At 36.8% G+C, this 14,226-nt stretch overlaps 1 protein-coding gene across 1 annotated transcript in view; it reads left to right on the top strand.

Annotated features, from left to right (window-relative positions):
- GPR125 (G protein-coupled receptor 125) overlaps nucleotides 1-14,226 on the top strand; it is a gene marked incomplete at its 3' end in the record, with an annotated part of 36,633 nt that overhangs the window by 18,364 nt on the left and 4,043 nt on the right. The window contains exons 9-16 of the mRNA XM_008935615.1: nucleotides 1,834-2,035; nucleotides 3,303-3,452; nucleotides 6,354-6,515; nucleotides 6,783-6,986; nucleotides 8,089-8,302; nucleotides 8,460-8,668; nucleotides 13,453-13,577; nucleotides 14,120-14,223. Coding sequence (XP_008933863.1) covers nucleotides 1,834-2,035; nucleotides 3,303-3,452; nucleotides 6,354-6,515; nucleotides 6,783-6,986; nucleotides 8,089-8,302; nucleotides 8,460-8,668; nucleotides 13,453-13,577; nucleotides 14,120-14,223 — 1,370 coding nt within the window. The remainder of the gene's footprint in view (nucleotides 1-1,833; nucleotides 2,036-3,302; nucleotides 3,453-6,353; nucleotides 6,516-6,782; nucleotides 6,987-8,088; nucleotides 8,303-8,459; nucleotides 8,669-13,452; nucleotides 13,578-14,119; nucleotides 14,224-14,226) is intronic.

Here is a 14,226-nt window from a genome sequence, read left to right on the forward strand (position 1 = left end):
ATTACTGATTTTAAATTTTCCTGATTTGTTGCCATGACCAGTGTATGATAAGGGTGCCCCCAATAGCTACTTGGCTTTGCTTGCCTCCAGCAAGTTTGCTTGCTGCCCAAACCTAAGTTGTCTTTGTCAAAATGGTCTGAAGTAAGACTTTCTTCCATTACTGAACACACTGAAATTGTTCTGTTGGAACCGAATAGGAATAAACAGGCATCTGTGATAGAGAAGACTTTCAGTATATCCCAAAAAGTATAATCTCTTGCATAACTGAATATAATGGCAAGGTCTGGTCTTTTGCCTTGGTCCATACCTGGAGTTATCTTCTTTGAGGAAGAACTGTGATAAATCCCGTCGTCTTCAGTAAGAGGAGTTACTTAAGTGGTGAATAAGGAAGGGAAATGGAGCCGACTGGTTCAGTTTCTCTTCTTTGGCAATATTTAGATTTTATTTTCCTAAAATGGAACATTCTTCAAGGTGTTCACTCCATCCTCCTGTAAACACAGACTTTTTTTTTTCCAAATACAGATATGTTCTGAGAGCATCTCTTAATTTACATGATAGCAGTGACTAAATGACCATTTGCTGAAATGCAGTTCAGATAGAAAAGCAAACTTTAATCATAATGTAATCTTACAGAATTTGTTGTTTGACCATTTCAGTTTGGGGAGACACTTGCTTTGTGCAATTGCGGCCCTTTGAAATACTTAAGAGCTAACACAGCTTTTATCAGTTTTAAGGCTGTTCTGGGAGCTTGACTTGATTATGGTACAGAAAGCCTGGGATGATCAAATGAAGCTCTCTTCTGCTCCAGTGTTAGTTAAACCTTACATGTTGTGTTGCTGCATGTTACATAGCTAGCGTTCTGCAGTTTAGGTATGTATGCATTTTGCTTTTAATCCTGAAGTATTAGTGTTCTGAATGATACAGTACTGCTTATATGTATCGTAACAGGGGAGAGGGCCAGAAAAAGAAGCAAGCCGAGTAGTCTGGCTGGTATTCCTTGTCCCTGTTCCTCTCTCTTCTCGGCATTGCAGCTTAAGTCAAGTGTGGTTTCCTTCTATTCCTGTATTTCTTTTAAGTCAGTTGTGATCTCGTGAATGATAGGGGCACTAAAGCTGTATGGCAGCTTAATTTTCAGTATTTATTTTTTCTTCAATTTTTATCTGTGTTTACGTAGATAAAATATGCTGGAAAATTACCGAGAAACTTGAGAAAATGTTGGAGTTACCCTGAAGTGCTTCCACACACCTTGAGTGAAAGGAATTATTTTCTGCTTTCTTAAACTATGAGCACTTTCTTTTCCTATGAATTGCTATTCAGTGTTATGTTTGGTTGCAAAATTGGTCAGTGGTACTACTGCTACTGTTTATTAATCACTGTAAATACAGTCTTCTGTTCATATATGCAGTTTAGTGTTGACATGAATGTAGTCATTTGGAAGTTACATGGGTGCATGTGAACAGGACAAGCTTGCAGGGCTTTCTGCTATGTATTTGACTGGTTTTATAGTGTTAATAGGGGAATTTTTCATGAAGTAGGGTTTTTATAAAAAATGTAAACTGTATTTAGTAATTTTATAAGCACCTTTTTCTTTCCACCTGCAAGGTCATGAAAGAGTTCAAAAAAACCATGCTAGCATTAGAACTCATTTTGCTAATAGTACACAAATATGAACAGCTTGAAAATACTGAAGGTGAGCCAAGGTGGCCCTTTAAATAGTTTAGAGGTGCTTAGTTTTGAGTGTCTCTTTATTTCATGTTGTAGTGCTTAATCTTATTTACTTGTCATGTGAATTTGTCTAATCATTTTTTTACTTTTTTGCTTTTGACTCTCCAGGTGGCCTAGAACATTGGCAGGCATCACAGCATACCTGCTGTGCACACGTTACTCTGCTGGCAGTGGGATATATCCTGGCAACTCACAAGATGAGAGGAGAGCCTGGCGCAGATGTGACAGGGGAGGGTACTGGGCAGAAGAGGACTACTCCAGGTGCCAGTATGCAAATGATGTGACACGAGTTCTTTATATGTTCAATCAGGTAATTTGGGCTTTTCTATAAAATCATTTTCTTCAATAAAAAAAAAAATTAAAAATTTGCTTCTCCTTTTTTTTAAGCTAGCAATACAAGTGGTCTAGATGAGTTACGGTAAGCACACGCCTCTGAGTGCAAAACCAGAACTTGTAGGTTTATATGAAGAATTTGGTTCAATATCTGTTTTGAGCGCCTCCCACATTCAAAGTGCAAGGAATGTTTTATTCTTTGGTGTACTTGTGGTTTTTGGTGTGGGATATGGTGTGTTTTTCTGTTTTTAAAAATAATACACTTATGCCACTTGAGTTCATTTTGGTAGCACCACCCATGTTTCACGTGAAAAGAAATTAATGTTTAAAGAAAAAGGTCAAATTATACATAATATCTGAATTTGAAAGTTCAGTGTGTGTGTCATGACTTTGAACTTTACACTTCAAATGCATGACTTTGAGTGTTTTGGCAAAAATAATCTTCCATTAATTGCATTTAAATGTATATGCAAGTGCTAAGACCAGCAGGGACAAATATCTGGTTGTGCTTATGTGATATATTGCAAAGTCAGGAGGACAGACTGGATGTACATACATCAAGGACCAGAGAGATGGGACATCTCTGCTTTGGATTATCATGGACAAACAGCATCTGAACATCAGCTGACAACATTTACACAGTGTTCCACTGTACTACATGAAATTTCCCATTTTGGGTCCCTGCTAGCTCAGGCATGTTGATGTTGCATACTATTTGGTGATACTATTTTCCAGCATGGCACTTGTTTCAGGAATGAAATTGTGAGTTTTGTCGTAGAGAGGATCTATCTTGTCTTTTTTTGTGTGTATGTTTTATTCTAAATGATTTCTGTAATTATGGAATCACAAATGAATTCTACAGCAGTGGTGTGTTAGAATTTCTTTTGTCATCTTTTCCTCTAAAATGCCTTCTTTTAGGAGCTTTTTGTTACCAAGCCTAGGCTCTGGTGCAAAAGAAAATCAGGCATCTGACAGTACTGGGTGTTTTTGTGTGTGGTGGTTTTTTTTTTCCCCCCTCTTGGTGCAACACTTCTCTTCTCTGTCCTCTAGGACAACAGGACAAAACCCAGTTTCCAGCTGTATGTACAAATGCTGGTTCTCTCCCTGGCTAGTTAGAACACTGTGATGTTTGTGGGGATTGCTACCCTCCGTGGGAAGGTCCTTGTTGGTTAACTGCTGAGGTGTTTCCTCTGTACTGTACTTGTTTCACTCCTTCAAAATCCTATTGTTTCTTCTCTGTGTAGATGCCGCTCAACCTTACTAACGCAGTGGCAACAGCAAGACAGCTCTTGGCTTACACTGTTGAAGCAGCAAACTTTTCTGATAAGATGGATGTTATTTTTGTGGCTGAAATGATAGAGAAATTTGGAAGATTTGCTGAAAAATATAAAGAGGTAACTGGGTGATTTGCCATCGCTTTAAAGATAATTAAAGTGTTTGTCTTTAAGTGTTCTGAGCAGTGAAACCTTCTCAACGTCAGATGCAGGCACTGAGTTAGTGGATTATCAGATTCTATTCCATGTTTTTGTTTGTTTAGTAGGTCCCTGAAGTTGCTGACCCATGGTCACAGACTTTGCATTCGCGCTGAGATGATCCAGCATTCACTGGACCTGTAATGTGAGTAACACCTCTGGTCAGCACTGGAGCAGGGAGATAGGTACAGTAAGTCTGCTTTTATTTAATATGGAGTGGGTCACACAGGTTTTCATTGGTATGTTCTTACCTAAAAAGACAAATAATGAAAGCCTCAGAGATCCTCTCAATAATGAATAAAACAAGACTTACCTTGTCCCCTCCCACCATGGTAGGCTGTCTTTATTCTGTATTGAGCTGTATCTCTAAGGTTTTCAGTATTCCTATATCTTGCAGGAGATAAGACACTAAAATAAAATCTTGGAGAACGCTCATTGTTGGGGAGAGAAATACAAGTCGTTGAATAGTCCAACCAGTGGGTAGGAACTCTGTTTCACTGCTGAACAGAGGTTGTTTTGATCTCACTGTACAGTGCATGTTGGGAAGTCGGAGGCTATAATGCCTCAATTTTAAACTTGCGCAAGAAAACCCCAAATTTCCCCATCCACCATCAGCAAACCATGCATACTGGTTGCAAACTCTTTTCAGAACTCCTTGGAGAACTTTCAGGCTGAATCTTCTGTTTACAATCATAGCTTAGGTTTTTTTTCTATTTTGGAATTATACAGGCAGTTGACCTGTTTACAATCATAGCTTAGGGTTTTTTTCTATCTATTTTGGAATTATACAGGCAGTTGATTAAATGTCTGGTTTTGTCTTGGTTGAAAATAGAAACGTTTTAGATTGCTGCATAATTTGTTACATTATAAGAATATTCTTTTCTCAGCTGTGATTTATTGTCCATAGTGACACAATCTGGCCTTCCTTGGCCGTGTTTGAAGGTAATAGATGATATGAGAAAATGTAAGTTAAATTCATTGGAATTTTTGGTCTTGTACAATGGGATTTTTTTAACCTTAATTGGTTTGATTTGAAGCCAACCTTTGATTTGCTGATACATTCAAGGAACATGCGTGCAATTTAATTTGTAGTAGCTATTCATAAGACAGTTATTTCTTATTAAGGTGTTATTCTTCAAACTTTTTTGTGACACTGTATTCACTTATACCACCTTATTGTCAGCTCTACAGTTTGTGTTACAGTGGCTATTTTGAAAGATACTTAAATTACAGACAGCTTCATTTAATAACTTTTTCAAGTCAGAAGAAGAAACAAACTGATGACAAATGTTCAGAAAGTTCTTAGCAAATTTTCTAACTGAATTCTAACTTAGGACAAAGTTATGCATACCTTGAGAAGCAGGACGGAGAGAATGATGTGTAAGGGTGTGAAACATGAAACAACTTGAGTCCTATGACTTCAGGATTGTAATACTGGTAATTTATTGTAAAACCACCATTTATTGATGTGTAAAACATGTTACCAATTTTCAAGCAGTAGTAAGTCATAATAAGCATCTTCAGTTGGTTGAACTTTGATTTGTTCCTGCAAATTTAAAGGGCTAGAGCCTGCAAATGCTGCTTGAGGCTCTGTCAGCTCTTGAGAATGCTTACTCATTGTAGCTTCTGTCCCTACAAGAAACAGTTCTTAAAAAAACAAATATTTTTATATTCCCATTCTTGCTGTTTTTTTTTTTTTTAAAGATTAAAAACAAACAAAAACAAAACCAAACAAACAGCCCCCAAACAATGCAACAAACAAACCCTTCTGTGTTTTCTTCTTATTAGTAATATTTTGAAAAGAAATTGGGAAGCCTGGATAGTAAAGCAGTGGTCTTTCTCAGCCTGTCTTTATACTGACTTGTATTTCAGTTAATTCAACTAGAAAACACATGCACCTTCGCTTTTGGTCCATTATTTGTCACCGCTTCTTAAATGTGGAGAAAATCTGGTATAGGTCAATGTTGTCTATGTAGATGCTTATTTAATATGGGTAGAACTGGGGGGCTAAATAAATGAATTCCCTTTATAGTTTGTATTTGTCTGTGGTACAGAAGACAGGGTAGGGATTGTGAGCATAAACTTGCAACACTGTAGCTGGTGGTTTGAAAGGAGCTCTGGTACTTATGGGTGATCCTTGTGGTCCCTTCCAACCCTGACAGATTCTGATTCTGTTTTAGCAGAGGACTTAGTAGTGTTGTCTTAATGGTTGGACTTGATGATCTTAAAGGTCTCTTCCAACCTAAAGGATTCTATGATTCTATTTGCTGTCTCTCTCGTGTAGAACCTACGTCCAAAAACGGTCCGTACAAAACTGAAGGCAGGCATGGAAGGAATCAAAGAAAAGGCAGACAGAGGAAGGAAGAGAAGCAGAAGGGCTGCACGCTAGTTTTTGCCTGTATTGTTCTTTTCTTATTGTCTGCCTCTTTATATGCAAACTGTAGTACTGTTGATTTATAGTGTATTTTATTTATTCTAGATTTTAAGTTGATCACATAAGTAGTCCTTTTAAATTATTAGTACAGTAGAACATGGAGTATTGCACTCTTTGCTTTTAATGAAATACCTGTATTTCTCATGGTTTTGTTTTCTAAGTATCATAAACAGATAAATTACATTGACATAACAGTTCTGTTGGATGGAGGTACATGTTTTAAGTCAAAGTGTTTCAGAATCTGACTGTGACAAGCAGTGACTGAAATAGGAACAACCAATTTCCTGTTGCTTTTTGTGCTGACAGGTCTCTCTGTATTTTCTGATAACGATCCGACGTGATGAACGCTTCAAAAGATATAAAAATGTCTTATTTCTCTTCCCTGTCAGCTTGGTGATGTCATGGTGGACATAGCAAGTAACATCATGTTAGCTGACGAGCGTGTTCTGTGGATGGCACAAAGGGAAGCCAAGGCTTGCACGAGAATCGTACAGTGCCTACAGAAAATTGCGATGTATCGGCTTGCAAATGGAGCTCAAGTTTATTCCACTGTAAGTACAAATTTATTTATTTAGAAGACATTTTGCTGGTTCTTGAGTTTCAATAGCTTTTTATTTTTGTTAATAGTTGTTGGCATTATCTGAAATGCCTACTATTTCTGTAGGGAGAACAGAAATACCCTGAACAGATTTATCCCTGCCAGATAAACAGCAACAGTTTACAGTCTTTTTCTATTTTTGGCAGAGAATCCCTTTAAGATGATTATTCTTCCTGTGGTGTGTAAAATTATTTAATGTTTGATTTTTTTTTGTCATCAGTATTCTCCAAATATTGCTCTTGAGGCTTATGTAATAAAGGCTGCTGGTTTCAGTGGGATGACGTGCACCGTATTTCAGAAAGTGGCTACATCAGACCGTACAGGACTCAGTGATTATGGGAGAAGAGATCCAGATGGAAATCTAGATAAACAATTAAGCTTTAAGTGCAATGTTTCAAATACACTGTCAAGTCTGGCTTTAAAGGTTGGTTGCTCAGTTTTCCTACAGACTTTTTAATAATATCTTAAATATGAACTGTTGGGAAAGCAAGCTTATATTATTAATTTCTAATGTTAAAGTAGTATTTTTGTGTAATCCAGAATAACTGTGACAAGAGACAGTTGAAAGGACAAAAGATAATAGACTTTGACTATAGAATAATTGTTTAATTGATGCAATTTTTTTAGTAGATGTAGTTTTCTTTACGAAAACATCTTAAGTTGAAAGATGCTTTCAGACCTTTTCATAAGTATGAAATGCTCCCTAATTCATAATAATATTTGGCTTTATTTTGCTGTATTTTCCACCTTCTTTACATATTAAATCAGATATTAAGTATCTGAAATGTTTTGCTCATCATGTAGTGACATTAATCGAGAAGTAGAAAATGGACCTGAATGGTTAACTTTCTTCATGTGTTTTTACACAGACACACACACATGTAGTTTTATATAGATGTAGAAAGATATAGATATATGTATATATGTGAGTGTGTTTGGAATGGAGACATTTCCTCATACTCTGTAGAAGTATTTCTTCTCTACATTCCCCAACATACCAGTTTAGTTTTATCACTTGTGCTTGAGTAGCACTGCAGAGTATATATCTGAAATTATATTTATGTATTTCTATAAAATTGCATACATGCTTCCCTATCCAAGTATAAATTATATACAGATTATGAATACCTGTTTGTATACAGTGTTTCATTTTGAATGAGCAAATAACTAATGTACAATTACAGCATTTCTTTGTCTGCTTGTCTTGGTTACTACTTCTAGTTACCAATAGTCTAATCCGGAAAACTATTGTAACAGTTTACTAATATCACCTTAGCTTTATTCTCTGTAACAAGTAAGGTAACTACAGAATCTTAACTTCTAAACCTTTTGTTTAAAGGAAAAAAAAAAAAAGACTTTAGTAACCTGATTCAACTGTTTCATCATGGATGACTTGAAAATGCTGCCAAATAGGTTTGACACAATATGTAGTCTGCTAAATGCATTCATCTGACACTGTTCGGTTGGAGGAGTTGCTAATTTAATCTGTAAATAATACCATTCTCTCTTTAAAAATCTACTTCTAGAATACAATTGTAGAGGCTTCTATCCAGTTGCCAGCTTCTCTTTTCACCCAAAAGCAAAAAAGAGAAATCAGACCAGCAGATGAATCTGTCTACAAGCTTCAGCTTATTGCGTTTCGCAATGGAAAGCTTTTCCCAGCAACAGGAAATTCCACCAGCCTGGCTGACGACGGCAAGCGCCGCACCGTGGTGACGCCAGTCATACTGGCAAAGATAGGTTGGCTTCTTATTGTTACTTTTTTACAGTCTTTAAAAATAAGAAATTGTTTTTACTTTTTTTTTTTTTTCAACTAGTGCATATCTGTAAAAAGCTTTTAGCCTCTCTGTGTTAGCTGTTGAGAAACTGACGCTGAGCTGCGTTCCTTTGGTAACAGACGGGCTGAGCCTGGGCAGCCCCCGCGTGCCCGTCAACGTGACGCTGCGGCGCATGGCGCACGGGGCGGACGCGGTGGCCGCTCAGTGGGACTTCGACCTCCTCAACGGACAGGGCGGCTGGAAGTCTGACGGCTGCCGCATTCTGCTCGCCGATGAGAATATTACCACCATTCAGTGCTACTCCCTCAGCAACTATGCAGTCCTAATGGTATGACGCTTAGAATTACATGTCTCTGGAACTTGAAAATAGTCAAAATGCAAGTCTGTTTATTTTCCTTGCATTAAAGAAAATGAACATTTCCATGTTCCATATCACATAAAGCTAAGACCAAGAAATCTTCAGTTTTTGCTTGTGTCGATAAAAGTGTTGATTTAAGATAAGGTTGAAGTAGAATTCTGTCAATGCTGAATTAATTGCTGAATATTGTAGGCAGACAAGAATTTTAGTACAAAACCCACTATATTATGGGAAGCCTATATTATGGGAAGCTCATTTTAATGAGCTACTTAATCAAATGGTCCTTTATGAACTTTAGGCTAATAATGACAGTTTAAGGTAAAGGTAACAGGAAAAAAAAAAAAAAACAACTATCTTCTCTGTTAGATTATATTTGTTAGCTTCATCTGTTGACAGAAGTGTTTTCTTAGGATGGTATATTGGTTTTCTTTTTTCTACTGTGATCCATAAGCAGAGTTATCTCTCTCACTGCAAATCAGCTATTCATTCAGTAGTAGTGTGTAGTTCTGTTACCAAAAGACCTTGGTTGAAAAAGAGAGGAAAAAAAAAATCAAACCACTTTGATAGTATCCAAAATATTTTTAAACTATTGCTTAAAAAACAGCTTCTGAACTCTAGTCTTAGCATACAGATGCAAATAAAATGTTTAATCAACTCTAAGATATAATGATAGCTGAAGAAGAAGCGAGCAAGACACCTTCTTTTAGTGCTCTACAGTTATGACACAGGTTTTCTTCTTTGTCTCTTTCCAGAGCTCTTAGTTTCATAATTTGGCCCGGGAGGCTTCCCTTTTTACAGATGGTGACTGCTGCCCTGCTGCATCAGTCATCACCTACTAAATGATAAAATCATGAGATGAAAGATAAAATATGTAAAAATGGTATGCTAATAAGAAGCTAAGTGAAATAGTAAAAAGTTTAGGAAATATTATTAACTGGAAATTTGGTGTGAACAATATTTTGTCGTAGTTGATGTACTCTTTGTAGAAATAAATACATTTATGTAATCATACATGGAAGGAGGAGGATTCCTTTATAATGATTAGTGCATGAGAAGTCACTATTTTTGTTTTGCAACTCAATTTCAAAAATCTTCCTCTTAAGAGAGTTAGAGAAACTTTTCACTTAACCTCTGAAGATAATTTAAAATTACTTCAAACTGTTATAATTGTATAGTTCCCTTCCTTGAATATGTTTAAAATACATACTGCTTTCTTAAGACCTAACATCATTTTTTAAAAAGGAATAAATTTAATTTGTATGTACGGTATGCACATAAAGAGAAAGTATGATATAAATTGGTCACATTTCTGCCATCTGGAGGAAGAAAAATGAAGAGCACATTCAATCTGCTGTAAATTTTTATTTCTGAATTAATACATGGTAAGATTATATCAGTATTGTATCATGATTATATCGGTATTATTATGTGGAGAACTGTTGACAATCGGAAATCAAAAAGCTAGAGAAAGGGGAAGCTTTCTTTCTTTTCTACCAGTGGTCCTCATCCTATGCTTGCTCAGATCTGGAATTCCTTAAATATTTAGCTACTTCCCAGAATATTGGACTGTACAGACTGGGTATAGGTGGAGGGGGAGACAAAGTAATATTCATCTCTTAGATCTTCCTTGCACACAGTTGATGTACTGCAAAAAGCACTGGACGTCTACATAGCTAATGAAAAGGGTTTTCATAATGCCTATCCGTATATTGACTAAAAAAAACGTAATAGACTGTTTCATTTGTTGAGTTTCATAGTATTGTGAAAGTTTGAGTTCTGGGTCTTAGGCTCATAGGAAATTCTTTTTTGTTCAATTTTAGACATTTGGCTTTTAATTCAGCAGTTGTCATTAACATGAACAGTAGGGATGTGCAACAAATTATTCCATCATCCTGTCTGGGTGGATTAAACCAGAGTTATTCCACTCCTTTTTAGTCTGCTTCAGGATGTACGTGTGTAGAAGAAAGGTGGCTGTAATGTACTGTCCTGTCTTTATAGGTTTCAGAACATTATGTAGAATTTTCTCTGATAAGGAAACCCATAAACCAAGTGCCTAGTTTTCTAATCTAGTGATGTAGGAAGATACAGTTATAAAGCTCTGTATTTATTTGGAAATCATTTTAAGCACTGCTTAATAATAGAAGAGATAACCAGGAGGCTCAGCTGAACTCTCATTATTAGAGGCCTACAGCAGAGGGGGGAGGGGAAAAAAGCCAGCAGCAGTGGCAGTAGAAAGAAACAGTTCTGCTAGTTGGTTATAACCGTCCTGATGTTTTTCTTAATAATATCTTTACTGTTACTTTGTTATCACTCTTTTTAATTAAATCATTATTTAGGACTCGTTGAGCTTGGAAACAACATTATTAACACTTCTTGCTCCTTTTGGTAGCTCTGATTAAAAATATGAGTGTAATTGGTGAGAATTCCATTGACTTCACAGGTATTGGGTCAAGGCCCTTGCTGTCCAGGCTGGGCATATGGAGTTTTCTCATGTATCTTAGAAGATTATTGTAAATCTTGCAGTTTTGTAGCTCTTGTTCTCTAGGCTCACACCAATACATGCATGACATCTTGTTACCTGTCACCAATCTGGAAGAAGCAACGCAGGAAGAAGCAACTGTAGGAATTCTTCTACAGTTTCTGTTGTCCAATACTCACTGGCTGTGTGTGACAATACCTTCACTGGTGCCTGTAACAGCAGTGAGTTCCTAGGGATCTCCAGCTGGCTAACAACCAAGCCATGGGTAGCATTGAAGTCGGATGACGCTGGCTGCCTTAGGCATAATATCTTATGATCTTTCTCAAAGTGTTTTTTCCAGGTGCCAAAGAAAACCATACAGATAAAAATCAAACTGGCAATCTGATTAAATTAGTTTGAAATGAGCTTGGTGAGTTAGTTAGGAATAACAAATTTATGTTCTGATGAAAGAATAGCTGAGGAGTGGTGAGGAGTCTGCTGACTCTAATTTAATTGTAAGCCTAAATTCAAGAAGTCTCCTCCTGTCCATGAAATCAGATTATCCATCCTAACATTAGAACTAGATTTTATCACTGTGACTTTTCTCAAAAGAAGACGAAGCTTCTTCCTAACATTCTCTTGTTCTTTGTGGATGCCAGATTTTTGTCCATTGCCACAGCGTGCTTTTGAACTTTGACAACTCTAGAGGTTTAAGAGTAACTCTCAGAATTATAGGTGAGCAAATTTTCAGTGTCCTCTCTGTTCTGAAAAATTCTTTTTTTAATATTCTACTAATCTAAGTTAAGCAAATGTATTTTAGTTTATGCTGGAAGGGACTAATGTTTAGGTTTGTTTTCATTTCAGTGTTCATTATCCTTATGGAAAGGGAACCCTAATAAGTTGTAATGGCATTCAAACAATTATTTCTTCTTGCCATTCTTGTTAGTAAATTAAAATGTCATTTCTCAGATGTTATTTGAAATACTGCCATGTTTTAACAGTCCAAGGTTCCATTTCATGCTTGCTCTTGAGTAATGTTTTGATGGGTGGGTTCAGAAAACTTGAACGGTGCTAAAGAGCAGTTGAATTCTGTTTGAGTTATCAACTATCTATTCTGGTCAAGCAGTAATCGTAGAATTATAGAACCTGCTTGAAATTTGATCAGCTTCAAAGTCAGATCATATGTCTCCAGGCCATATTCAGTCAAGCTTTGTGTATCTCCAGGGACAGAGATTACACAGTCTCTCTGGGCAGTATGTGACCACTTTCATCACTGTATCTAATCTGAGTTTTCCATGTTGCTGCTAACGTCCATTGCCTCTTGTCATTTCATGGTTCATCTCCAAGAAGAATTTGAGTTGGTTGTCTTTATAGCATCCCAGTAGGTAGTTCAATGTAATAACAAGTTTCTCCCATCTTCCTTTTCTTCTTAAAGATGAACAAACACAGCTTTTTCAGCCTCAGATATTGTATGCTTCAGCCTGCTAGTCATGCCAGTGACCTGTTAGACTTGCTTCATCCAGTATGTCAGTGCCTATCTTGTAGTGTGGAGCCTCAAACTGAGGGCAGTTCTGCAGGGGTGATCTGACAGTGCTAAGCAGAAGGGTTCACCTGCTTGCTGTGGTGTTGTGGCTACAGTGAAGCGTGGCCTTGGGCTGCAGGCTACACTGCTGACGTGCAGTCAGCTTTTGTCTGCCAGTGTCCTCAAATGGTTCTTTGGTTACTTTCTCTTCAGTCCAGTGAGCAGCCTGTATTGTTGCAGGTGTGGAGTTATTCCATCCCATGTGCAGATCTTTTCTCGTTTTCTTTGCTAAATTCCATGTTTATCAGCCCATTTCTCTGGCTTGCCAGCATCCCACTGAGTATCCTCCAGTCTGTTGATTAGTCTTCCCAGTCTGTATCATCTGCAACTTGCTGAGGTTGCTTTCGGTAATGTTCTTTAGGTTGTTACAGAAAATAATAATCAACTGAAACACATAGTTCTGCATACTCTACCTCTTAAGTATTTTAAGAATAAAATGGCATGTCTATAAGCTGCTGACTTCTCTGCATCTTCAAGCATATGTGAAGTTCATATGTTCTGTGAGATGTGTAACTACATTTATAAAGATCAGCCAGAATAGCAGGTAATTTTGAAGAAAGCCAGGAACATCAAATAATAAATAATCGGAGGGTTGGTTGTGATGGGGGGGAAGGGGATTTCATCTAGAAGGTTCCTGTTCTTTATTTTGTTTCCTCTGCCCCCACAAAATAAAGAGATAAAGTGGACTAATGTTAACTTTGTTTTTGTTGTCAGGACTTGTCAGGAGCTGAATTATATACACAGCCAGCTGATCTCTTGCATCCAGTAATTTATGCAACTGCCGTGGTTTTGCTAATGTGCCTGTTGATGATCATAGTCAGTTACATATACCATCACAGGTATGTGTCAAAATTACTCGTCTGAAAAAAACTAGTTTCTTACTGCTTAGGACTACTTTTTCTTTCTTTTTTTTTTTTTTTTTTTTCCTTATAGTAATGTAATATAGTAATTGACAGTAATTTTGTCTCTCTTTAAAATTTGTTGATGCAAACTAACAGTTAGGCAAGTAGTTCTTTCATCTATTCTTGAGGATGACAATTTTGCTTTCATAACCATGTATCTCTTTAATCATGAAGCCAAAGTGAAGAATTAGAGACCACTCAAGAATGGTGGTAGAATTTAACAAACTTTTCAGCCTTTTAAATTTCTGTTGATGTGAAGTCTAAAATTTTTGAATCGGGCCCGAAATAGTTGGATAAAGCTACTTAATAGGAGGGTGTTACAATCTCTGGTCTTCACAAGAAATTAAATTTGATTACAAAGTATGCGGTAGTCAAACAATCATTAACTGTATCTCATTTATCACAAGTGTATCTTGCTAGTTTGTGAAAGACAATAATGCCACTGTGTTTTACGTTGTCTGATTTGCTTCTTTTAATAGTGTGATCAGGATCAGTGTAAAAAGCTGGCATATGCTTGTTAACCTGAGCTTTCATATTTTCCTGACGTGCGTGATGTTTATTGGAGGTGTAACTCAGACCAGGAATG

This window comes from Merops nubicus, unplaced genomic scaffold (genome assembly GCF_000691845.1).
Source record: "Merops nubicus isolate BGI_N331 unplaced genomic scaffold, ASM69184v1 scaffold3662, whole genome shotgun sequence".
NCBI lineage: Eukaryota > Metazoa > Chordata > Aves > Coraciiformes > Meropidae > Merops > Merops nubicus.